The sequence below is a fragment of the Castanea sativa genome, chromosome 3 (genome assembly GCF_040712315.1).
Source record: "Castanea sativa cultivar Marrone di Chiusa Pesio chromosome 3, ASM4071231v1".
NCBI lineage: Eukaryota > Viridiplantae > Streptophyta > Magnoliopsida > Fagales > Fagaceae > Castanea > Castanea sativa.
In genome coordinates, this window is record NC_134015.1 from 52876447 (window position 1) to 52900029 (window position 23583).

The following is a 23583-nucleotide window of genomic DNA, read 5'->3' on the forward strand; positions in this document are numbered from 1 at the left end:
CTTTGCAACTCGCCTCGCCTCTAAAACTGAGCCATTGACTGATTGGTTAGATCCACAACTAGTCCTACATGACCCAACGGATCATGCCTAGTCGAAGAAAACAAGAAAATTCCTTTCTTCTCGAAGAAATCACAGTTCTAAGGTTGATTCGAGTTCTTGAAGATGGGTCTGAATGGGGTTGTTCTTTAACAACTCGTGCTCATGTAAATGACGTTCCTTTCTTGCCTTGCTACTAAGGTGTTTACCAAAAATCCCGTGAAAACCCCCTGTGGTCAATACAACTTTAGCTGACCCACTAAAGCTTTGGGTCTCAATAATAAAAAAAGATTGGCAAGGAAAAGGAAACAGAGAAGCTCTTTCCCTTCCTTAACTTAATCACGGCTCCAGCTGAAAAGCTCATCGCCAAATTCAGGGAAGTCTTCTCTACTTTATTTATCCTGTGCCTTTACTTTTCTCTTGAAGCTTGACATCATTTGGTTATATCAATTTGAGAACCAATGTATAAATTTGGCTTCACGCATGGTTGCAAGACATTTTTATTATGATTATATATTAAATATGGTCCTTGCTTTGTTACAATCACTATTAGCCTTTTCAAAGTCAACTTATTTATTACGAGCACCTTCAAGAAAGTGTTCTGTTCTTTCTAAGCCTTTTGGATGATGCCTAAGCCAGACTTTACTACCTTTTGCAGCTAAGAGCCTTCATTGGCTTATGTTCCCTTTTATTTATTTTCTTCTTTAAGATTCTTGTGAAGCTTTAAGGTGCTTTTAATCACATTCGCACTTGGGTTGAAAGTAAAATATGGTTGTTAATTCGTTTTGAAGCTGATGTTGGTTGGCCTAACAAGTAGCCACCAATTTTGAAGATGTTTATGTAGTAGACATGACTTATATTACTTGCTTCTATTTGCTGAAATAAATATGTATACTCACACTAGATATTCTTTGTCAAGGTGTTTAGCTTAAAGATGGTCTCATCTTCCACATCATTAACAGCAGGAACACTATGGGTTGGAGCTTACATGTTGCCTACAACAAGCTTTATGCGTGCAGCAACAAGCTCATCACATTTGGCATTATTTCACCAATAGAAGCTGAAAGGAGAAACAAAGATACTTCCCATAGAAAGCTAGCATCCACTTAATGTGAGGGCACGTTCTTAAAATCTCCAATCTGTGTCTCGAGGGAAGTTTCTTCACTTTGATATTTTCTCATATACTGCTAGAAACACGACTATTTGAGTTGAGAGTAATGCCTAAACAGTATTTTCTCTCAAGACTAGTTTTGACAAGCTTAATATATGATTACAAGATTTAATTTTTCTCATTATGATTTCCTGTCCATGGACCTATATCTGCACAAGGCTAAATGGCTGATTTAGCTTTATTTAACTGCAAACTAGTTATTTAGTAGTACTAATCTTGTTCTTGCAGGTTAAGTAAATTATCTTTTATGCCCTATGGCTAATCTGTAATGATGTTATAGGACACTCACAAATATTTCGACTATCTAGTTGTATTGCTTGGATGTCACTTTGAGCCAATCAATCTAGCTTGGGAAAGATAGAGACAGTACAACTTGTCAAGGCATGAGCCCAAATGGCCTTAGAACGTAGTTAATGACTACTAACTCAGTGGCAGCATTGTGGAACCTTATCGCCAATAATGGGAATGATCTCTAGCCTCCCGAGCAACAAATTTAGGGAAGTTCCTTGACTCTTTCTTAAAAGCATGAATAGCTTTCTATTGAATCATGGTATCCCTTTTTGCTTAATCGGAGAGTAATTCCTCCCATTTCACATGTTTGGGACTATGTATAGATTTGACTACATGACTACCTTTAGTAATTTCAATGGTTGATTTACTTGCTGATCTTTCATTACTAATGAAAATTATCTTTTCGAAATTTATAGTGGATGAAAGTAATTCAGTCTTGTCTTTTGACCTTGCTTTTGGCAGTCCCATGGCGGCTTTTTCAAAATAAATACTTTATTGAACAAACTGATTATGGGTAATTACTAAGGGACTAATTTAGTTTACCCCCAATATCTTTCGTGAAGACCTAGATTCATCTATTAACCATATATGTGTGGTATACAATTTACTTACTCCTTGAAATGATATTTTATCAAGCCATTGAGGGCTACTATGTTATACAAAATTCTAATGATAGTCATGACTCGTTTAGCAAAGCTATTTCTTAGCCATTATGCAAGGCATGGCCTTATGTTGCCTCTTGGAATTCTATGGATCAGACATGATTTACTTTGAATGGTCATCAAACTTAATGCATACTGGTGGCTAAAATGGCTTATTATCATCGCTATCTAGCTTACCAAGGTGATGGTGATCCCATCTTCCTTGAGACATAGCAAACACAAATGAGCTCTTTGCAGCCCTCTAGGTCCATTGTAAACTCCAATTACAAGCCACAGAAGCTTCGCCTTTTCTCTCTAGTCTATGACATGGAAGTTATCATCCCCACTGACCTCCATAAGCTAGCTATAAAGCTAGCAAGGATTTCGTGAACATCCGGGGGGGCTACCAATGGCGCTATTCTTTCTTGAAGACTTCAAATGATAGCACTTACCTCATTGGTATTGTCAAAAGCCATACAACATGCCATTGGATTGATCTGATGGGAACCCTTACTTGGTAGGAATCTATACGCTCATGCATGGTGCCATCTAGCATGATATCAAAAGGATCACCTTAAGCTTAAAAGAAAAGGGGGTGCATATTTCTTAGGCGCCACAATTGCCAATGCAAACATGGGCGATATAAGCCAAGGTGACTAGTCTCACTTTCAATGAAGTCAAAGACTTTGTAAGGGCTTCGCCCCCAAGAACAGGGCTCAAGGATGTATTCTCGTTGCCATCATACTTAATCATCTCACTATTCTATTAAGAAACAATGCCCATTCATGTGAATGTTTAAACATATATTTAAGTAGCTCAGATTGGTTGAATGGCATGTCCTTATGATTAGACAAATTTGAAAATATAGTGATGTTTATCAAGTGCTTGAGCGCCAAATATTTGAGCTAGCTTTCACATTTAAAAGCTTTAGCCAATATATGGCACATACATGCTCTTTAAGAACAATTCTTTTACCTTGATCTTTTCAAGTACTTCACACCAACATTCACTAGACCATGCATTGTTACATGCTTTCACAGGTCTCTTGGGTGAATTTGGCTATAGTCATTATAAATTTATATACACCGTTATTGCTTCACCTTATTTGCCTTGACACTTGGCTTGTTATTCAATAACTTCCTTTATAGTCGCACAGGAAAGAAAAGTTAAAAGCAATATACTATTTGCACAATAAGCTCACATGAATTCACATGCATTCATTGGAAGAGTATTGTGGTGATTGTTTGCCAACACCTTCGATGATATATTCTAGCTTTCCCTTGGCATATTTATATTTCTTTGATAACCATGTGGTCTACTAACAACCTACTTGCCTTCTAATCGGTTTTATACAAAATCAAAGTGGAAAGCTACACATGATGCCAATTTGGAATCAACATTGTTGTTCCACTCATTGCTTAAACTGAGTCTTAAAGTACAAAGAGATAGCAACATAAGAGGCGGGAACTTACCCTAGCCAATGGACAACGAGCAAAAGTTTGGAAGCAACGGATGGGCTAGAGCTCCAAAAAAAAAAAATATATATATATATATATATAATAAAAAAATAAAAATGTGAGGGAGACGAAGCGATGCCTCGAAAAATGAGTGCACCCACTCAGAACGCATGACGTGTCCCCTTGCATTTAATACCCTCAACTACCCCATCAATCAAAGCGTAACCCCTGAGGAAAAAGACGAAGGCTACAAGAATCTATCACCCCATGAGTCCGTTCAGGGTGAAACTGACAGACACATGTGCTGAGGGGACAACTGATAAGGTATTTTTAGACCTACAAAGATGAGAACAAGCTGAAGAAGGTATCGATCCTCCATCTATAGCCTTGCTTGATCTCCACGCATACGTGTATAAGGAGAGCTCTTGTGCCACACGCTTAACCATAATCAAGAAGACTCCTATAAAGAAAGGAACTCTAGAAGATATACAAAATCCAAGAGGTTCTTTCTTGGAATGAAAGAACTTCTTGGCCAAGGTACGGATGTCAATTCCACACTACTATAAATACCCCAAAACCCTCATAAATCAAGGTACGCACAATTTCTCTAAAACTTATGCTCTCTAGCATTTTTGGAGCTCTCTTCTAACTTAACCTTAGGAGGGTTTTTGGCCGGTACCCCACCGGTGCCCTTTGATTGGTTCTTCTCTTTTGTTTTTCAGGTGCACCCATTGATACGTGTGGACGATTAACTCACTAACGATTTTTGTGCATCATCACTCATAAACTGTTTCCAAACTTAATATTTGAAACCTGGAAACTACAACAGTGAGATGCAGTGTAACTGCTAAGAACATTTGAAAAAAAAAAAAAAACCCAGAAATTGCCTCTTCGCTCTTGCTTTTCACACTCATTTGTAATATTTGAAACATGAGCCACAGGCATCAGTAAGCATGGTGAAGTTTTAATTAGATATTTTCTTCTTAGTCCAACCATCCATGTATATATTTTTTCTTGGACTATTTTTCATAATTGACAAATTTAAAGATGAAGCAAATTGACAAGACGTGGGAAGTTCTCTGCTGCTTAAAGTCTATAAAAATGATTGCTTTTACGAGAAAGAAAATCTGCAACTACGAACGTTAAGAATGGGCACTTTTGCAAGGTAGGGATGAATTAATTAGCAGAGTAAGAAGGTAGAAAAGAAAATAATAAAATATTTTCTCAAATTAATTAGGTTAGCTGATGTGGTCATCAATAAATATTAAGATTAATATGGATTCTAGTGATTTTTAAACCATTAGATCTCTTAGAAATAGTCTAAAAAATATGTAGTTTTTGTGGAGGTACACCTAATTTAAACCCATCTATATATATATAGTTGGGTTCAAGTTAGACCTGGTGTAACTTCACAAGAGTTGCACCTTTTTTGAACCATTGATTTGTATTAAATCTAAGTGTGAAAAAAACACTTATAGTCATATATTTATTGTTTCCTAAAAATTAGTAACTAAGTCATTAATTCTTCTTATTAAATATTGAAAAATAAAAAACAGCATTAACTCTCTGTCCATCATCATCTTCATCTTCTCTCCCTCTCTCACATGGTCTTGCGTTCAGGAAACAAGTGAAATTTTTATTATTATTTTATGTCTAGGAGTGTTTGATTGCTTTGTTGATTTGCTACCACCTGTGAAGCTATTCTTTCATGGGGCCATGCTTTCCGTGCTGCACCACCAGTGACAGAGTGTTTGATTGCTTCGTTCATTTATTTATTATATTATATCCATTCTTTCCTATATAATTGTAGCTTATATACGAAATTTGCGAAGTCCCTTTGATTTTAATTAGAAATAAGTTCTTAAAGGTAGCATTTATGCTCTAGCTTTATGGTTGACACAGTGATTGATCTACTAAATAAAACAAATTCATTGAACCCGATACCTTTTTGGAGTGCTTCTAATGCTTTATATGTAGTTTATGTAAAGATATTGGGGGTTAGCTAGACAACTTTGTGTTTCTTGTTCTAGAGCGATTTGCCTTAGAGAAAATGTAAAGATTCAGATTACATAATTAAAATATTATAGAGAAAATGTTATTAAAATGACTTTTTTTTAATATAGCATAATCAATTGTATCGGCTAAGTTCACAGGTTGGAGATAAGTGTACTCGAACGCTAGCATCCACCACAGGGTAAATTGCCATCTTTTAGGCTCCCAATTGATTCTACCATAGTGGCCAACGATTACTAAACTTGTTGAAGAAATGAAATATAACCAAGGTATATCTTTTTTATTAGAGGTTGAATCGATCATTAGAATAAGAATTAGGCCAAAAATTAGGATACATTCTGGGAATATAAGACCTCCATTGAAAAGAAGCAAATGAAAGGCTTTCACTATGGCTCCGGTAGGTTCCCTTAACCAAGCCATTGCCTATGAGTCGCCGGCCCTTTTTTTATCAGAATCTTGTGATTTAGTTTTGATACAACAAGTAGGACAAAGCAATTCTTAATTGTTGGTACCAAAAGATAAAGCAGATGATTGTAATTTGAGCATATCCAAGATTTTTTTTTTTAATGTACACTTAAATTTCCTGGAACACATGTAACATATTACATTAAGTTTAAAATTATTATATAAGTTTAGAAACACAGCATTTTTTTTTCAAATATAAGTATAATGCATATATTAATGAAACCTCAATTTTAGGGTAACCTTTTGAATATTTATAATTTTTATTTTTTTTAAGGGGCCCATATCTCTAATTTATAATCCCTATTTCGTTTGTATTTTTTTAGCCTAAAACTAAAGAGTTTGACCAAAATAAAATAAAGTTTCATTCTTTTCAACCAAAAAATTAAGGGGGGAAAAACATTTTGAGCCCAAAACTGTAAAAGTGACCTACAAAAAAAAATCAATTTAAGGCCTAATTAGTCCAAAATAGTCCAAAATGAACCAAAGTGGATTGAATGGACGGAACTAGTTCTAATTGGACCAAATTGACTGAATTGGACTAAAGTTGACCAAATTACTACGCTAATGTGGGTTAAAGTGAGCGTAATAACAATAAATGTTATACTTCAACTTTTAGATATTTTATAATCATGGCATTAAGCTATTTTTCCTCAAGACCTTCCCTACAGTATCATCATCTCAATAAAGTTAATTTAGTTATTCATGTAATGTTATATAATAAAAAAAAGGACACGGATTTCCTCCAAACAAGTTTGCAGCAATTGCTACAAACAGGGACAAGTGTCAATTAAATAATACGACACCTAAGCAATCACTTAAGTAAGGGTCATGTGCATTGCACATGACCCATTTTAATTGGATTGCTGTTAACCCTAACGTTAACAGCGTTAGGCAGCCTTTCAAAGAAAAAAAAAAAAAAAACAGTGTTCTTCTCCCTCACGCCTCTCCCTCTCATCTCCTCCTCCTCTGTGATCTCAGCAAACTCAGACCGGCGAGAGCTTGGGAGGCAGAATCAACGGCGGCCAAAGCCTAACGTTAACAGCGTCTCTCTCATCTAAACTGGACAGCCCCTCTCTTTCTCCTCAAACTCTTCAAACCTGCGTCTCAACCTTCTCAGCTTTGTCTTGGGAGGCAGAATTGACGGCGGCCACATGCAGCGGCCGCCGATCTCACCGGCGCATATCTCCATTCCTCCTCTTCACCCGCTTCCCCCTTCGCTGATTCCACCCCATTCACTTTCTCACTCAACCGATGCCGCTCCCATAAAGTCACCGCCAAGGACCACCGCTCCTACCACTCCATCGTTTCTCGGCATTCAACCTGACAGTGACAAATGCAATGTGGCCCAATTTGTTCAGGTCTGATTTTCTTTAAAAAAATTGTAATTAAAAAAAAACATTGTTTTTTTAAAGATAATTATTTCCTCAAATTGGTTTCTAAAATTGCATTATATTTGAAGTTTGAATATTTGTCCTTATGATCATTACCATTGCTGAGTTCTCCTTTCAGATTTTAACAATAGATTATCAATATATAAATATATACTCAGACTGTTAAAAAAAAAAAAACTAGATCAAAAAACATATATCAGAATCATTGTCAACAAAAAACATTACTAGAAGCATAAGCGAGAGACGCTTTTCATCCACCTTTTCTAGGACTCCAATCAAACCAAGGTACCCAATCACATTGCCTTTATAAGGGCAACCAAGTTGATAACTTTCTTAAAGAGCAATACAAATAATATTATCGGTATATAGTATATACCATGACAAAGTTGTATAGTGTAGAGTAGAGTCAGAGTCTAGCTTTGCTTAGAGGAAGGGGTTTTCTTTGGCTTCGTGGCTAGGTACGAAAAGTTTGGAAAAGCGTAAAAAAGCAAAAGGGTGGGTCTGAATTGGGTAGTCACGGAGGTTGAATCTTTAGGTATTTTGAGTTCTGATCATTGTTGTAGTAGTTGTAGATCCTAGTGAATATTTGAAAGACTAAAAACAACTATGATTTTTTTTTTTTTGCTAAATTTATTAAAAAAATTGAATATTATTTTTCATACTGAATATTCTTAACACTATTGCTTTTTATTGGTTTTTGGACTTAGGAAGAAGCTCAAGTCAAACCTATTGATGGCAGTCCAAACACCCCAAGTAAACACAATAAGGATATTAAGGCACCAATGATTGGAATGAAATTTGATTGTGATGATAGTGCATATGAGTTTTACAAACAATATGCTCATAGAATGGGTTTTAGTGTAAGAAAACAATATGTTAGGCGAGGAAGTGCTGGACATATTAAGAGGAGAACATTTTGCTGTTCAAAACAAGGTGAACGAGCTATTGACAAACGTCGTGAACAGGTATCTTTCCATCACCCAATTTCACGAATTGGTTGTTTAGCACAAATGACTTGTCAACTTCAAAAGGATGGTATGTTAGAAGTTGTTTCTTTTCACGAACAACATAATCATGAGTTTGCTCCTTCTCCAATGAAACACATGTTAAGATCAAATAGGAAAATTACACACTTGCCCAACAAGCTTTTGCGGATGATGCAGAAAAATGCAGGGTATCAATAAAACAAACCATAGATTTGTTGAGCATGCAAGTTGGTGGTTATGAAAATCTTGGGTTTCTGAATATTGACTATAAAAATCATGTAAATTCCAAGAGGAGAGAGGCTTTAAAGAGAGGAGATGGTCGTGCTGTGATGGATCACTTTAGAAAGATGCAATTAGAAGATCCATCTTATTTTTATTCTATACAACTTGATGATGATAATCAAATTTTGAATATTTTTTGGGCTGATTCTAGATCTATAGTTGATTATGGACACTTTGGAGATGTTATATGTTTTGACACCACTTATCGAACAAATTCATATAGTCCCTTTGCTCCATTCATTGGGGTTAATCATCATAAACAATCAATTATCTTTGGTGCAGCTTTACTTTATGATGAAACTATAATGTCATTCAAGTGGTTGTTTGAAATTTTTTTGAGTACAATGTCAGGAAAACAACCAAGAACTATATTTACGGATCAATCTCGCTGCAATGGCTAATGCAATAGAAGATGTGTTTCCCGAATCAAATCATCGTCTATGTGTGTGGCATATTTATCGAATGTCTTTGCTAAGCGTCTACATCATGTATTTAATTCATCAAGCCAATTTCGAAATGATTTTAGTAATTGTGTGTATGATTTTGAAGATGAAGATGAATGGATAGTTGCTTGGAATAACATGCTTGAGACATATGATCTAATTGATAATCCATGGTTGCGTGAAATGTTTGATGTGAAAGAGAAATGGTGTATGGTATATGGTCGACATATGTTCACTGCTGATATGAAAAGCACTCAACGCAGTGAGTCAATAAATGGTGTGTTGAAGAAATACTTGAAGCCCAAATATGGTATTTTTCAATTTTTTGTACATTACTCTAGAGTATTGTCTGATAAGCGAAGTCAAGAACTACAAGCAGAGTTCAAAATGAGGCAAACAACACCAGTTTTACTATTTGATTTTGAGATGTTGAGACATGCTGCAAAGTTGTACACTCCAGAAATATTCAAAATGTTTCAAGATGAATATGTGAAGATTGTGGATTGTACTATTTACAAGGCTAGTAAATCTGATTCTATCACAGAATATAGAGTGAAATATCGAAACAAAACTCAAGAGCACTTAGTCAAATATGAAGCCTCAACAACGACAGTCCAATGCAGTTGCATGAAGTTTAGTTTTTTGGGAATTCTATGTTCCCATGCTTTGAAAGTTCTTGACAAGAAAAATGTTAAGAGAATTCCAGCCCATTATGTATTGAAAAGGTGGACACAAGATGCAAAGGTTGGTTCTATCAAGGACTATCGTGGCATTGATATTAAAGGTAGTGCTCAAGAGTCAGTGGGAAAGCGTCTTTCTTATTTAAGTCACAAATGTCTTCAAATTAACACATTTGCAGCGAGTAGAGAGAGACGATGTATGAATATGTTGATAAATGTTTTGACAAATTATTGAAGGATTTGCAAGAAATGAGAATTAGATGTTGTTTGTCCTCTATGGAGGGTGAGGTCCATGGTGAAGTTGTTCCCGAGAATGTTTTACAAGGTGATGGTGGATTTGAGTCACATGTGGACATTTCTCAAGACATACGTGGGATCAAAACAAAACCTACTGTAGGTCGACCAAGAGGAAGGTTGAAAAGTTCATTAGAAAGGAAAAAAAGAAAATCTCAAAGTAAGAACGATCAACCCAAAAAGACTAGTGGAGCAAGACAAGTTCAATCACGTGGTGGCTTAAATAGAGTAAGTTCATTTACATTCCATTATAGAACATGAATTTGTAGGTTCATAAATTTGTTTTATGTGACAATTGTTTTTTCTTCCCACATAGGTTGATTCCTCTGTTAATATTAATTCTCACAAAGAACATAGTAATGTTGAACAACCATCACAATTAGTAGATAACATAACTCAGGTATGATGCTCCTATTTACATTTTTTTTTCTTCTAATATCCTATTAAACAATTACTACTATTATAAAGTGACATAAATTTATTTAAATGTCATATACAGGAATCTTTCAGTTGTAGTAATTTGGTTGGACAAGACAATGTTGTTGGGTTAAATGGTCTGAATCAGGTACACTTATAAATTTTGTCTAATATCCGACTACCTAGTTACTTTCATTAGCATAGAAAATGAAATATTGATTTGTTAAAATGTTATATGTAGGAATCTTTTGATTGTGAATTTTTGGTTGGAGAAGATCACGTTGGGTTATATGGCTTGAATCAGGTGTGTATAGTCGTTATGAATTTTGCCACAACTTAAACTTATATTTTCCTTTTAGTTATTTTTTCCATACACTTATTTTATATTTTGGTGGCATATTTTACAGGTTTCAGGAGATCCTGATATTGACAACCATTGAAAAACACCATATTGGCTGTTTTCCTTGTGTTTTGCACAGTTTTTGGACAACATATTGACTGTTATATAACATCTAATGGACAGAACTTCGACAGTATTTTTTGGACAGCACATCTGACTTTGACAAATTTTTGGAGAGCATATCTGACAATTTGGATAGATTTTTTGGACAACACAATTTGGACAGATGTTTTAGACATCACAATTTGGACAGATTTTGAATAATTTCATATGCAATGGGAAAGTTTATTTTTATATTTTTGTATTTATGCATTTGCATATTTAAACAGGGCAGCTTTAAATGAATGCAATAGAATGATATGGATGAAAATTTAAATTCAGGAACTTTAAATTGAGCAATAGATTTGTTGAGCTTTTCTTTTTATTTGGCTCTCTTTTAAGATTCAGGAAGTTTAAACTTAGATATGGATTTGATTGGCAGAAAATATTTCAGGTGAAACAAATATAGCCTGAATTGCAGAAGAAAGCAGCAACTTTTACGGTAAAAAAGCAAGCAAAGTTTTTTTTCCCCTATTTTTGGAGATGGTTTGTGCACGCAAAGCTAGTGGTGCAAACCTTCTATGTAAGTAGTGGGGATGTTGATGATCAGCAAAATCAGGCCATGGAACATGCTTATTTCTGTTGTGAGCTAGTTGCATGTGGTACATGATCACATGGCCCACTACAAGAGGTCCATAATCTTCAATCACATGTAACATCAATTAAACAACCAAAATCTAAACATAGGGAGAGGAATAAAGAGTGGTACCACAGTGTCACCTTTATAAATAAAGTAAAAGAACATATAATAATTCTTTTGGTTGGCAAGGAGCTAATAACATTATGTCAAAACTCAATTTGATGTAACAAAACCATATATGATTCTCAGAGCTCCCCAAATAAATATTACAAGAATTGTAATGTAACATTTTACTAATACAAATGACAAAATCCATATCAGCATCCTTTGCCAAGCAAAAACAATCAGCCATAGCGGCTACTGTATGGCCTCTATTTGTGTCACGAGCAACATCCTCATGTGCTCTGGACTCCAATCTCCAATCGTGTACAACCAGACAAAAGCATTTGCCGCAAGTGAGGTCCAAGGCAATAATCTGGCCTCCTAACAGATTAAACAAGAGCAATAGTTAACAATTTATTTTCATCAAGGAAATGACACATTCAAGTTTCTTAGAACTACAACAGAAGTTTTAATTGTTATGATTACTATTGAAGCAATTATTATCTAGACAATTAAAATTTATTACTGCAGCAGGTTCACAATCATACATGTGAATCCCTGTAACTCGCTAAATTAACCAGTCAAGGTTCAATACTGATGCTTCACCTCAACCTACAATTTGCCTTTTCCTCTCAGCATGAAGCAGAAGAAAACAGTTGCTTCACTTGTGTCAAGCCAGACAGAACATCAACTATCTTGGGATAATTTTGATTTTTTCCAAAACTCCAGCTGCTACTGATGCACCATTTTGCAATTTCACCAAACTTTGCCAACACCATGATCTTGCATTTGTCTTTCAGAATATCTAGCCGCTCATCAAAGGACTCCTACCACCAACAAGCTCATTTATCTCTTCCATGCTCCTGAAATTTTTGTAGCCATCTCGATCTGCTATAGGCTTCCCTTTTAGTAGCTCAAGTAACAGAAGCCCAAGACCCCAAACATCTTCAGCCATTTCTGATAGTTGGCCAGGATTTGTCCTGTCATTGCTGCAATAATTTGCAGACTCCAAATACATCATAAAATACATTAGGCCCTAAAATAGCAATTTCATTGTTATTTGTCTGTAATGTTTCCCAGACTCAAATTGTGCATCATACCCCTAAAGCACATCACCAATTTCATGTCAAATTGACAAGCAAGCTGAGATAACTTTAAGTTTTTTTTTTTTTTTAGAAGTAATAACTAGAAGATTATCTACGTGCACCAATTCTTATCAACTCAAAGAAAATCTCCATTACGTGCACTGGGTACAGCTTTTTTTCAGGACAAAGTGTGAAAAAACAAAGCAAAAAGAAATACTGCAATATACCTTCACTTCATCAAAGTCATCCTTCCCATCATCAACATTAGGTAACCCTCTAAATGACCGATTCCATGTAATCACACGCATCACTCAAGCAGAATGATCAATATGTCCTTGGCGGCGAATATATAGGTGCGAGATGGGAATGGAAAAGAGAGAGAAGGTTGTTAGGGGCGGCAACGGTTGAGTGGGAAAGGGAGTGAGACGGAATCGGCGAAGAGGGAAGGGGGTGAACAGCCGGAATCGACGGCGGCCTCTGCATGTGGCCGTGATTCTTTGGCCTGACTGGGGTTTCAAGAGAAGACTGCCTAACGCAGGGGCGTGATTAAAGAGAAGTCTGAGTTTGCTGAGATCACAGAGGAGGAGGAGATGAGAGGGAGAGGCGTGAGGGAGAAGAACACTTTTTTTTTTTTTTTTTCTTTGAAAGGCTGCCTAACGCTGTTAACGTTAGGGTTAACAGCAATCCAATTAAAATGGGTCATGTGCATGCACATGACCCTTACTTAAGTGATTGCTTAGGTGTCGTATTATTTAATTGACATTTGTCCCTGTTTGTAGCAATTGTTGCAAACTTGTTTGGAGGAAATCCGTGTCCTAAAAAAAACTACATGATCCAATGTCATTCCTAAACTTGTTTCCTAATTGCTAAGAGTAGTATTCAATTAACTTGTTAGTCGCAAAAAGGGAAAAAAAATTCTCAATATATATGTAAACCTTTATTTTGAACAAAATGACATATCTTCATTCAATTTCAAGTCATAGTACCCTCAATAAAATAAAATATTTTTATTTTACATTGTTTTAGTTAAGATAAAATATTCATAATAATTTTAATGTCATAAATATTGAGTCAATTTTAAAGGTGAGATGTTTATATTTTTGGTATTAGGTTGTAAAGTAATGGTGTTAAGTAATTTTGACTTTAGGGTTGAATTTGTTATTTTTCAAAAGTACAGTGTTAAATTTGTTACTTTTGAAACTATATAGGGTTTAATTTGGACTACTGCTAAACCATAGATTAAAGTGAAATTTCCCCATTTATTTTTTTGAATAAATTAATAGATTTAGTAAGTGTTACGGATTAATTGCTCTAATGCATGTGTACCAAATTATTTTTACTGTACCAAATTTATTTTTATTAAAATAATTTTTTTTTTTTTTTACCAAATTTATTAATAAGGCTAACGCTAAGGATAGCATCATAAATGCCTACCACATTAACGATGATCGCAATGGTATTCTTCACCCATTTTCTTTGATTTACCTACTCAATGTTTTGGTCAAAATACACGTAAATACTAGAATGAAAAACTATATCTAATTAACACATATTTACATTAAAATATAATAATGATTATAAATTTCATATATAATATAATGAAAAACACATATTAAGAATTCAATAAAAAAATCATGACAATTAATCACACATGCACCAATTTCAATTTCATTGGCATAAATATAGTATAAATTTTGAAAGACTAACATCATAATCTTGTTTCATTGATATTTAATTTTTGGTTTTTTACTTACAAGTTAGAATCTAGAACAATATGACCACCGCGCACCCTTGGTATGGTGGTCACTCTACAAGTATAAATACTTGTAGGTGTGGGGGCAAGAGTCGGGTTTCAAGTCTCTAGGAAGGAGTTTCATACACATATACACTTAGATTAGGTTAGAGTAGAAATTTTATCTTGTATCTAAAAAAAAAATCTAGAACAATATGTACACACTTATCCCATTCTATTTTGTATTTTGCTCTTAGAACTATTTTCTTTACACACTAGATTTCAAAATATATTTTGTAGCTTAAATTTGGTTATGGCTATAAAATCTCAACATTTTCTCCTTTATGGAAAAATATATGCATACATGGAATGACCCAAAAAAATTATTTGATTTATTAAATAAAATTATGTTTACCTACATGTTTATGTTTAGGTATAAGAAAATGTTTATGGAGGGTAAGTCACTCTAAAGGTACTTTTTTTTTTTTGGTTGAGAAACCACTCTAAATGTACACCTAGTTAAGACTCTCCCTGACTACTCAACTTATAAGATAAGTGCTATGCCTCTAGATGCTATTCACTTGAAAAGACATGCCATGCCAAAATTCATTTAAGTTTTGCTAATAAATCATTGTAAACTGATATTTTTATAAGTTTTTGAATAGTATAATTTTATTTGGGTAATTTTATGTTTCAAAGAAATTCGTTAAGAAAGATCCTACAAGAAGTTGACCGCAACATATGATACATAAGATATGAGTTGTAAACTTGTAATACACACGATAGCTATTCTATTTAAACCCAAAACAATATGATTATTCTTTTTTATAAAAACAAAAAACAAAAACAAAAACAAAAACCTTTAATTTCACATAAAACAATTGGTAATTCATTTGCACAAATAAAGTGCGAATTTTGAAACACTAACATCATAACCATGTTGTTTTGATTTATTTATTTATTTTTACATACATGTTGGAATCATAAAAATTATGTAACCTATTATATCCTTTTATTTTATTTTTTCTTTTCTCAGAACTTTTTTGTTTTTACATGTTAGATTTCAAAATATATAATTTTTAGCTCAAACTTTTTAAGGTTATACAAATCTCGATAGTTTTTCTATTATGTGTATCACATGGTAAAATAAAAATACACACTTTGAATGAATGTAAAAATTTATTTGACTTCTTAATAAAGTTTATGCTTGACAATATGTTTATGTTGAGGTTTACGAAAAATATATGTTGAGAGCAAGTCTCTCTAAATGTATACTTAGTTAAGAGTCTCCCCTTACAACTGATAATATATGGGCTATGACTCTAGATCCACTTTGCTTGAAATGATATGCTTTGTACAAATTCAATAAAAATTTGTAAATAATTAATTACAGGTTGATCTATATATAATTAATTACAATTTTTTCAAGAGTAATGTATCAAGAAAATTCTAAAAAAATTGAAAATTGGATTCGATTTCAGGAGCAAAATTAGGGATTAGAAGGAAACATAGAGTTAATAAGAGAAAATTTTTATCAAAGAATGTAGAGGAAAATTGGAAGAGATTGAGAATTCGAAACCCTTAGAAAGTAACTGAAATCTGAGATCTAATAGAACATAAAATGATATACAAACAAACCCTAAACAAAATGAGAGAGAGAGAGAGAGAGAGAGAGAGAGAGAGAGAGAGAGAGAGAGACCAAAACAGTGTTGTAAAGAAAAGGAGAGGTTGGGTCCTATATTACAAAATGAGTATCTACCTTATTTATCACTTATAGACAAATGTCTAAAAATATTACAAAAAGGCTTATCTAACTTTTTAACTATCTATACTTTTCTAGCAATAGCTTTGAACAAAGCTACGAAGAATATTTACATGCAGACACTTGTTGATTACAATCATATAACTCATTAAATAGATCATATGACTAAAAGTACAAAACATTATTATAGTAGCATCCTACCTATTAGGTCCAGGCTAGCTTTAGCCCCACGAAGGTACTAGTGGACATTAAGTCGAGGCAAGGTGTGGGTGCATGGGTGTGGGGTTTTTCCCAAGCGCTTTCCCATTGCAATATTTGAAATTTTGAAATTAGAATCTCCACCCCCCAAGCCACTTGGAAGTAAGCCTAATGACCACTAGACCACCACCCTCAGTAGCCCAAATCAAAGAATTTCAAGGAATGTTTAAAATTCTGTTTATTCAATGTACAAAAATTTTTATGAATGCACACAGTTATTTGTATTTAACATACACAGTTTCAAAGATTGTACACAATTATGTATATTCAATATACACAATTTTCTAAAAGGTAATATACACAATTTCGTAGGATATACTCAATTTTATTTATTTAACATACACAATTTCAAAGAATATACACAATTTTGTTTATTCAATGTACACAATTTTTCAAACATACAAAATTTTGTATATTCAAATGCAAAATTTCAAAGAGCGAACATAATTTTGTGTATTTAACATACAAAGTTTCCAAATATGTTCACAATTTCTATATTCAATGTGCACAAGTTTTTTAAGAATTATATATATATTCAAGGTACAGTATTTCAAATAACGGACACAATTTTGTATATTTAAGGTACATAATTTTTCAAAGAATGTACAAAATTTTGTATATTCAATGTACGTAATTTTTCAAAGAATTTACAGAATTTTGTGCATTCGAGGTACACAATTTCTAAGAAAGTAAACAATTATGTATATTCAAGGTAAATAAATTTCAAAAAATTTAAATGATTATGTATATTAAGCGTACAAAATTTCAGTATATTCAATGTACACAATTTTAAAAAAAATGTATAGAATCCTATATATTCAATGTACTCTATTTTTCTAAAAATGTACAAAATACTATATATTCCAATTACATAATTTCTCAATGAATATACACAATTTCTCAATGAATGTATGAAATTCGGTATATATATTGAATGTACGTAGTTTCAAAGAATGTATAAAATTTTGTATTTTGAATCATACAATATTTCAAAAAATATACACAATTCTATATTTTCAACCAACAAATGCCAATATATATAAACTCTCTATACTATACTATTTTGTGAATACTATACTTTTTGTTTCAGTACATACTAGCCAAGTTTACCAATGAGGGGGATGCTTGCTGCCCTGTGTGAGAGATGGAGCACGAATCAATGCACCACCTTTTTCAGTTCTTTGAGATTGCTAAAGCTGTGTGGTTTTGTAGCAAATGCGTTATAAGAATTCGGTTCCTAAGAGCAGCTGATAAAATTCATTATCAACCCTCAAAGCTATTGGAAAACATAGTTTTGCATCTCATAAAAACAAGCAGTTGAAGCAACACAAAAATCTACTTTATTCACATCAGAGAACACATAAAACTTTGAATTCTAGATCAAAGAATAAAAAGTGTATCTTGATATAGTGAAAAAAAAGCGTAGATAGTTTCTTGAGAAGACCTTTAATCTTCATTCCAATTCCACATGATGTCCAAGATGTGTAGTCTCTGAATCAGTTCTTATGTACGTTGATTTTCCTTTTGAAAAATATTATTCCATAGATTTTACAAAGAAAACTATTTTCTCTTCTTTTAATCATATATATGTTTTACCTACCTAGGTTGATATTTTATTTAATGACTCTTATTAAATAAAATATTGATTATCTAATTGAGTTAGCTTTTGGGGACAGTCTAATTGGGCTTTAGTGTGCGGCTTGAAATGGGACCAAAGAAATAAGTAAGGCTCTAGTTCCAATGGGATTCAAGCTTCTCCATCAACTCTTGACAAACCCAAAATTATTATAATCATATAACAAGTACTAATATGGAAATATAATTACACTTTAGGCCTTATTAATAAATTATATCCCAATACCCTAATATAATTGCACCCCCTTAGTATGATGGTCAATCTACAAGTATAAGTACTTCTAAGGTGTGCAGCTCAAATCTTTACGAAAAAACTTTACACACATATACACTTAAATTAAGCTAGAGTAGAATTTCTATTTTATATCAAAATATCATTTGACTCATTTATGTAATATCCATAGTGGACAAAGTCATAATAAGTTGTTACTTTCTAAACAACTATTTTATTCCTTGAGTCCCTAATTTAATATTTTAGTTATTCATATATTTTATAAAATCTAATTTCAATATATATAAAATTTAGTAACTCTTTACTAAAGTAGCTGACCTTGAATAACCAGTTCCCATTAAACTTATCTTAATGAGATATTTTGTGTCTCTATAGAAAGAAATTATGAATTTCATCTTAAGAATATGTGTTCTCTCAACACTATGTGCAGTTACCTAACATACTAAGATTTTGACCATTAGATTGGATCTCACTCCTGATATATCAAAGAAACCAATATTTCATGATCGGACTCACAATCTTCTTAAGATTGAGAGTATGAAAATAAATGTAATTAGATTTATTATTCAGATGAAAGTTGTTAATTTGAATAATTAATCTCATAGGTCCAGTTTAATGTGTTTTACACACTTAAGACACATCAACTAGAAGGCTCAACTTCCATGATAAAGACAAACCATCTTAGTTGATATGTTATAGCCTTCGTAGATGAAACACTCAATTTCATCAATCACTACGAGCTACGCTTTTTGAGTTTACAAGAAACTTATGATTTATATCTATTGTAGTTAAATCACATATAATGCATCTAAAAGACTATATGATAATGTCCAATTAGTTCATATACAAATAATTTCATATAATTAACAATTTAATCATTTATAATGTGCTAATAAATTGGATTTTAGGGCACAAACCCTAAGTACGACCAAGATGAGAGGAAAAGCTTATTCAATACAGTGCTTCAATCATGGAGTTTATCTTGAAATGGAGAAACCATGTTGTGTTTGAAAGGAAAAGCATTTCCCATGAAGGCCTTCAAGGAGGCTTAAGTAGGATCTTCTTGGAGCATTGGCCTGTGTTGAAAGGCTCTCAACAAAGTGATAGAAGCAGGCCTAATAGTCAATGGTACATGCCTGCTTCAGCTCAGTTTAAACTAAATTGTGATGCAGCTGTACATTCCAAACATTCGGTCATAGTTGTGGTTGCTAGAGATATTGGAGAGGGAACTTGGTGCCTGCCCACACAAAGAAGGTATCCACCAATATCCCGGTCCAAGCAGAAGCAGAAGCAGAAGCATTAAGATGGTCCATGTGTTTGGCATCTAACCAGAATCTGCAGAATGTTGTGATCAGAAGGTGATTCCCAAGCGTGAATAAAGACCATTTATAATGGAGACCCCAAACCCCCATGGAGAATCCAAGGCCTCTTGCATGATGTGAAGACCTATGGAGGTGACCTCCCTCATATTGCCTTCAACCGGGTATTCAAAGAAGCCAATGCAGAAGCTAACTCACTTGCAACCTGGTCATTTATGGTCCGTTTCAATTGAGGGAGGAGGGAGGGAGAGTAGAGTAGATTTGGCTAAAACAGGCTAATTTTGGGCCAATTTTACTCTACTCTCCTTGCCTCCCCTTCAATCCAAACAGACCATTAGGAATGTGTTTGTGGATTTTATTATTCCTCTTTTGGTCCTCCCATTATTGCTGATGTAAATTGGAAGGAAGCTGAGTCTTCTTCCCTGCAGTAAAAATTTTCATATCAGCATTGAAGGCACAATATTAGGAACTCCAAATGATTTAAAAAGTCACAAGTTAAGGACTTCTTCAATTGAATTAGTATAACTTTGTGCACAGTTAAAAATAACTGATAGAATAAATATAATCGCACTCAGTTGCTCAGTAAAATATACTCACACTCAGTTGCACACTACTTTGTGCACAATTACAAAGTTATTATATTTTGTTTTATTTCAAAATTTAAATTGTAGGCAACACAATCTGTATGCTAAATTTTATTTTCTATTGATTCTTGTCTTTGGGTTCAACGATTGAAATATGTATCAATTAGGCTTAATTTTTTAGGGCCACAACAGCTCAAGTTCAAACCAAGACTATTAATGGGGTAGGATTATAAGGTGACGTTTTTGGACCACATGGATAATCCTGAGGAGAATCAACCTGCAAGTTTAGCCAGGCAAAGCATGTGTAAACACAAGAAGTTTTCTTGTGTTTATTATTTCACCATTTTAATCACATCTCATTAAGTTTTAAAATAACAGTTGCAAGTGGGAAATAATAAATTTGATCAAGAAGAAAACCTTGTGAAACAAAACAATGCAATCAAAAATCAAACAAGCCACCTCCATGGCTCTTGCCTCTTTCAATGCTTTCCTTGCCATACCTCTTTGTGCCAATGTCATCTGTAGGACATCATTCTAAACTTATATCTTTTTTAAACCTCACAAGTAAATCCTATTTACGTTTAAGAAAAGCTTACTAGTTACAACTTCCTTCACATACCAACTCGACAATGCAGACTTTGAATCTCCTCCAACCAATAGGATTGCAAACATCACCACTCAATTCTTCTTCCAGAACAAATCCAATACCATCCCGGTTAAAAGCACTCTAAAATTGATATGATACTTGACTCGGTAGGATTTTATATTGATGTGGGCAGCCACGGTTGTCAATAACATAAGAGCAGATTGACTGTTTATTTAAAAGTAAACTAGCAACAGAATAAGAACAAAAAATTTAGAAGAAAAACACAATTAGCTAACAATCGATGCTTTAATATTAATAACACACAGATAAATTACTTATCAAAAAAATAAGTCACAGACAAATCACTAATCTGAGGGATGGAAAATCCTGCAACAAAACCAGTAAACTAAAGCAGCTTCTTAAAGTATAATAATCAGAACTAGCAGTCAGATCATACCTAAGAAACTTCTAGCCTAATTGGAATTGATTTAATCCTTAAAAACTTTGCCCAAATGGAGCTCACACGCAAAAACTGTGTACTACTAGTGTCACCAAGACTTGTCTGGAGCTTAAATTGACTATCTGAAGCATAAAAACACCAAACTAGAACTTCCAAAACAGACTTTTAGGAAACAGAAAATGTTATTTGATCCCTAAACTGTCACTTAATACTAAATCTTTCCATTTCAATTGCAGGGAACTTGCCAGTGAACACTGGATGTGAGACGGGACTGGAGTTTCTCAAAATCTCTCGCGAGTGCATCTCAGTGAAGGGCCAAATCAAACTCAACCTTAACTCTAGCAATTGTCTGTCATAAAATACATCGGCTCCAAACACTACTCAGTTCCTGAAGGTACCCTCTCCAGAATCCTAATCACTGCGACCTCCACAAAGGGTTTTTATCCATGACTTGTATTTAGGAAACTTCACTGTGTGGACTCAAGCAAGGACAATTCAGAATTTTCAATAGCAAAATGACTTAGCCCAAAATCACTCTATGACCTTCATGGTGGACTCAAGTGTAACTCAAATAAGTTTTATTAGCTTCAATGAGAGCCAAAGAAGTAATCATGTGATTTATATACCAGTGATCGATATTGCCATCATTTGCTCTTATTTCTGGACTGAGGCCAAACTGCAAATTGGGGTTGCTCTAAAACTTTTCAAAGTTAAATGCATTTTAACTGAGGAAGTTCTGTATTTCAGTCTAATAGCAATTCACAGGTTCCACATGATGGAGGTCCAATTCCTAGTGTACTTTAATATTGTACTAATACCCAAGCCAATTTCAAAAACTAAATGTGGGAAAAACAATTAAAATTAAAAAATTATACGAATTGTTAACAAAGATTTCATCTTTGACGAAATAAGAAGGTGAACCCAGTTGCATAATGTAAAAGATTCAATCAAATTTCAATTTTCAAGAGGGTTTGAGTAATTCTTACCTGTTGAGCAAGAGGGGGCAATTGGATTTTGGGAAAAAAAAAATTTGGACCATTTCTCGATTTATGCGTGTCATCCTTGCGCAGGGGCCATGCTAATCTTCTCTGTATCGTTCCAATTTTATCGGATGTCCCCGAAGGGACAAGCTCATCTGCCTCCTTCCTTGTAATAAAGACTTAAAGGTTTGTGTAACTACACGATGTGGGATTCGTTGATTCTCAACTAGAAAGGCCCTATTTAGTTAACTTTTGGGCTTTGGCCTTCCACGCGTCAGTTTCGTAACTATTTCACTCTTTTATCCTTATCGCGGTGAACTTCTTCTTCTTTTATTTTTATTTTTTTGAAAGCATTGGATCATGTTATATACTTCTTATCTTCTATTATGATCATTTTCATTTCTTTTATTTTAAAAAGCTAGCATCGTGAGCTATGCAAACAAGTTATCACATTAGAGAACCTATAGCCAATTAGCCACCAAAACTTTGGCTAAATTTTCCACCTTGATGAAGTTTAACGTCAAGCCAATTTAGAGTCTTTTTTTTTCCCCCTGTAATTCACTGTATGATAATTTATGTCTATTTTTGTGTATCATTTAAACAAGTTATATAATTCATTAAAAAAATTATTTTACTAAAACTGCATATGAAGGGTATACTTAATCACCACATAGTGGGTGGGTATCTTCATTCTTCAAATCAGTTTAGAGCTAAACTTTATCTTTTTGGCTCTCTCTTGTTTATTCAGCTCAGTTGACCACATCACCACACAAATGAAACAATAACTCTTGGGGTACATTCAATTTCACATATTAAAGTGATCGATCATTAGTGGTAGACACTTTCGGCCTAGTTTTATTTACATAAACCTATTACTTTATGGAAAAATATATGCACACATGGAATGATCCAAAAAATTATTTGATTTATTAAATAAAGTTATGTTTACCAACATTTTTATGTTTAGGTATAAGAAAATGTTTATGGAGAGTAAGTGCAAGTCACTCTAAATGTACACTTTTTGGTTTTAGAAACCACTCTAAATGTACACTTAGTTAAGACTGGCCCCAACCACTCAACTTATATAACATAAGTGTTATGCCTCTAGATACTATACACTTGAAAAAACATGCCATGCAAAAATTCATAAAAATTTTGCAAATAAATAATTGTAAACAGATATTTTATAAGTTTTTGAATAA

General features: G+C 33.7%; 1 protein-coding gene, 2 long non-coding RNA genes and 1 other non-coding gene across 4 annotated transcripts; 1 reads left to right on the forward strand and 3 right to left on the reverse strand.

Annotated features, from left to right (window-relative positions):
- Positions 1-10067: 10067 nt before the first annotated feature.
- On the forward strand, positions 10068-11271 carry LOC142626734 (uncharacterized). The gene is made up of 5 exons (XM_075800443.1): positions 10068-10378; positions 10467-10550; positions 10650-10715; positions 10809-10871; positions 10975-11271. Exons 1-5 carry the CDS (start codon positions 10106-10108, stop codon positions 11005-11007), a joined length of 519 nt encoding a protein of 172 aa, XP_075656558.1. The 5' UTR covers positions 10068-10105; the 3' UTR covers positions 11008-11271.
- Positions 11272-11830: 559 nt separating this feature from the next.
- On the reverse strand, positions 11831-13488 carry LOC142629446 (uncharacterized). The gene is made up of 2 exons (XR_012843062.1): positions 13061-13488; positions 11831-12129 (listed from the first exon to the last, which is right to left on the reverse strand). It is a non-coding gene; the product is annotated as an uncharacterized LOC142629446 (long non-coding RNA).
- A 5802-nt stretch (positions 13489-19290) lies between these two features.
- On the reverse strand, positions 19291-22696 carry LOC142627449 (uncharacterized). The gene is made up of 2 exons (XR_012842850.1): positions 22388-22696; positions 19291-21185 (listed from the first exon to the last, which is right to left on the reverse strand). It is a non-coding gene; the product is annotated as an uncharacterized LOC142627449 (long non-coding RNA).
- LOC142630116 (U6 spliceosomal RNA) lies at positions 22426-22528 on the reverse strand. Its single transcript, XR_012843228.1, has one exon. It is a non-coding gene; the product is annotated as a U6 spliceosomal RNA (small nuclear RNA).
- Positions 22697-23583: the final 887 nt, after the last annotated feature.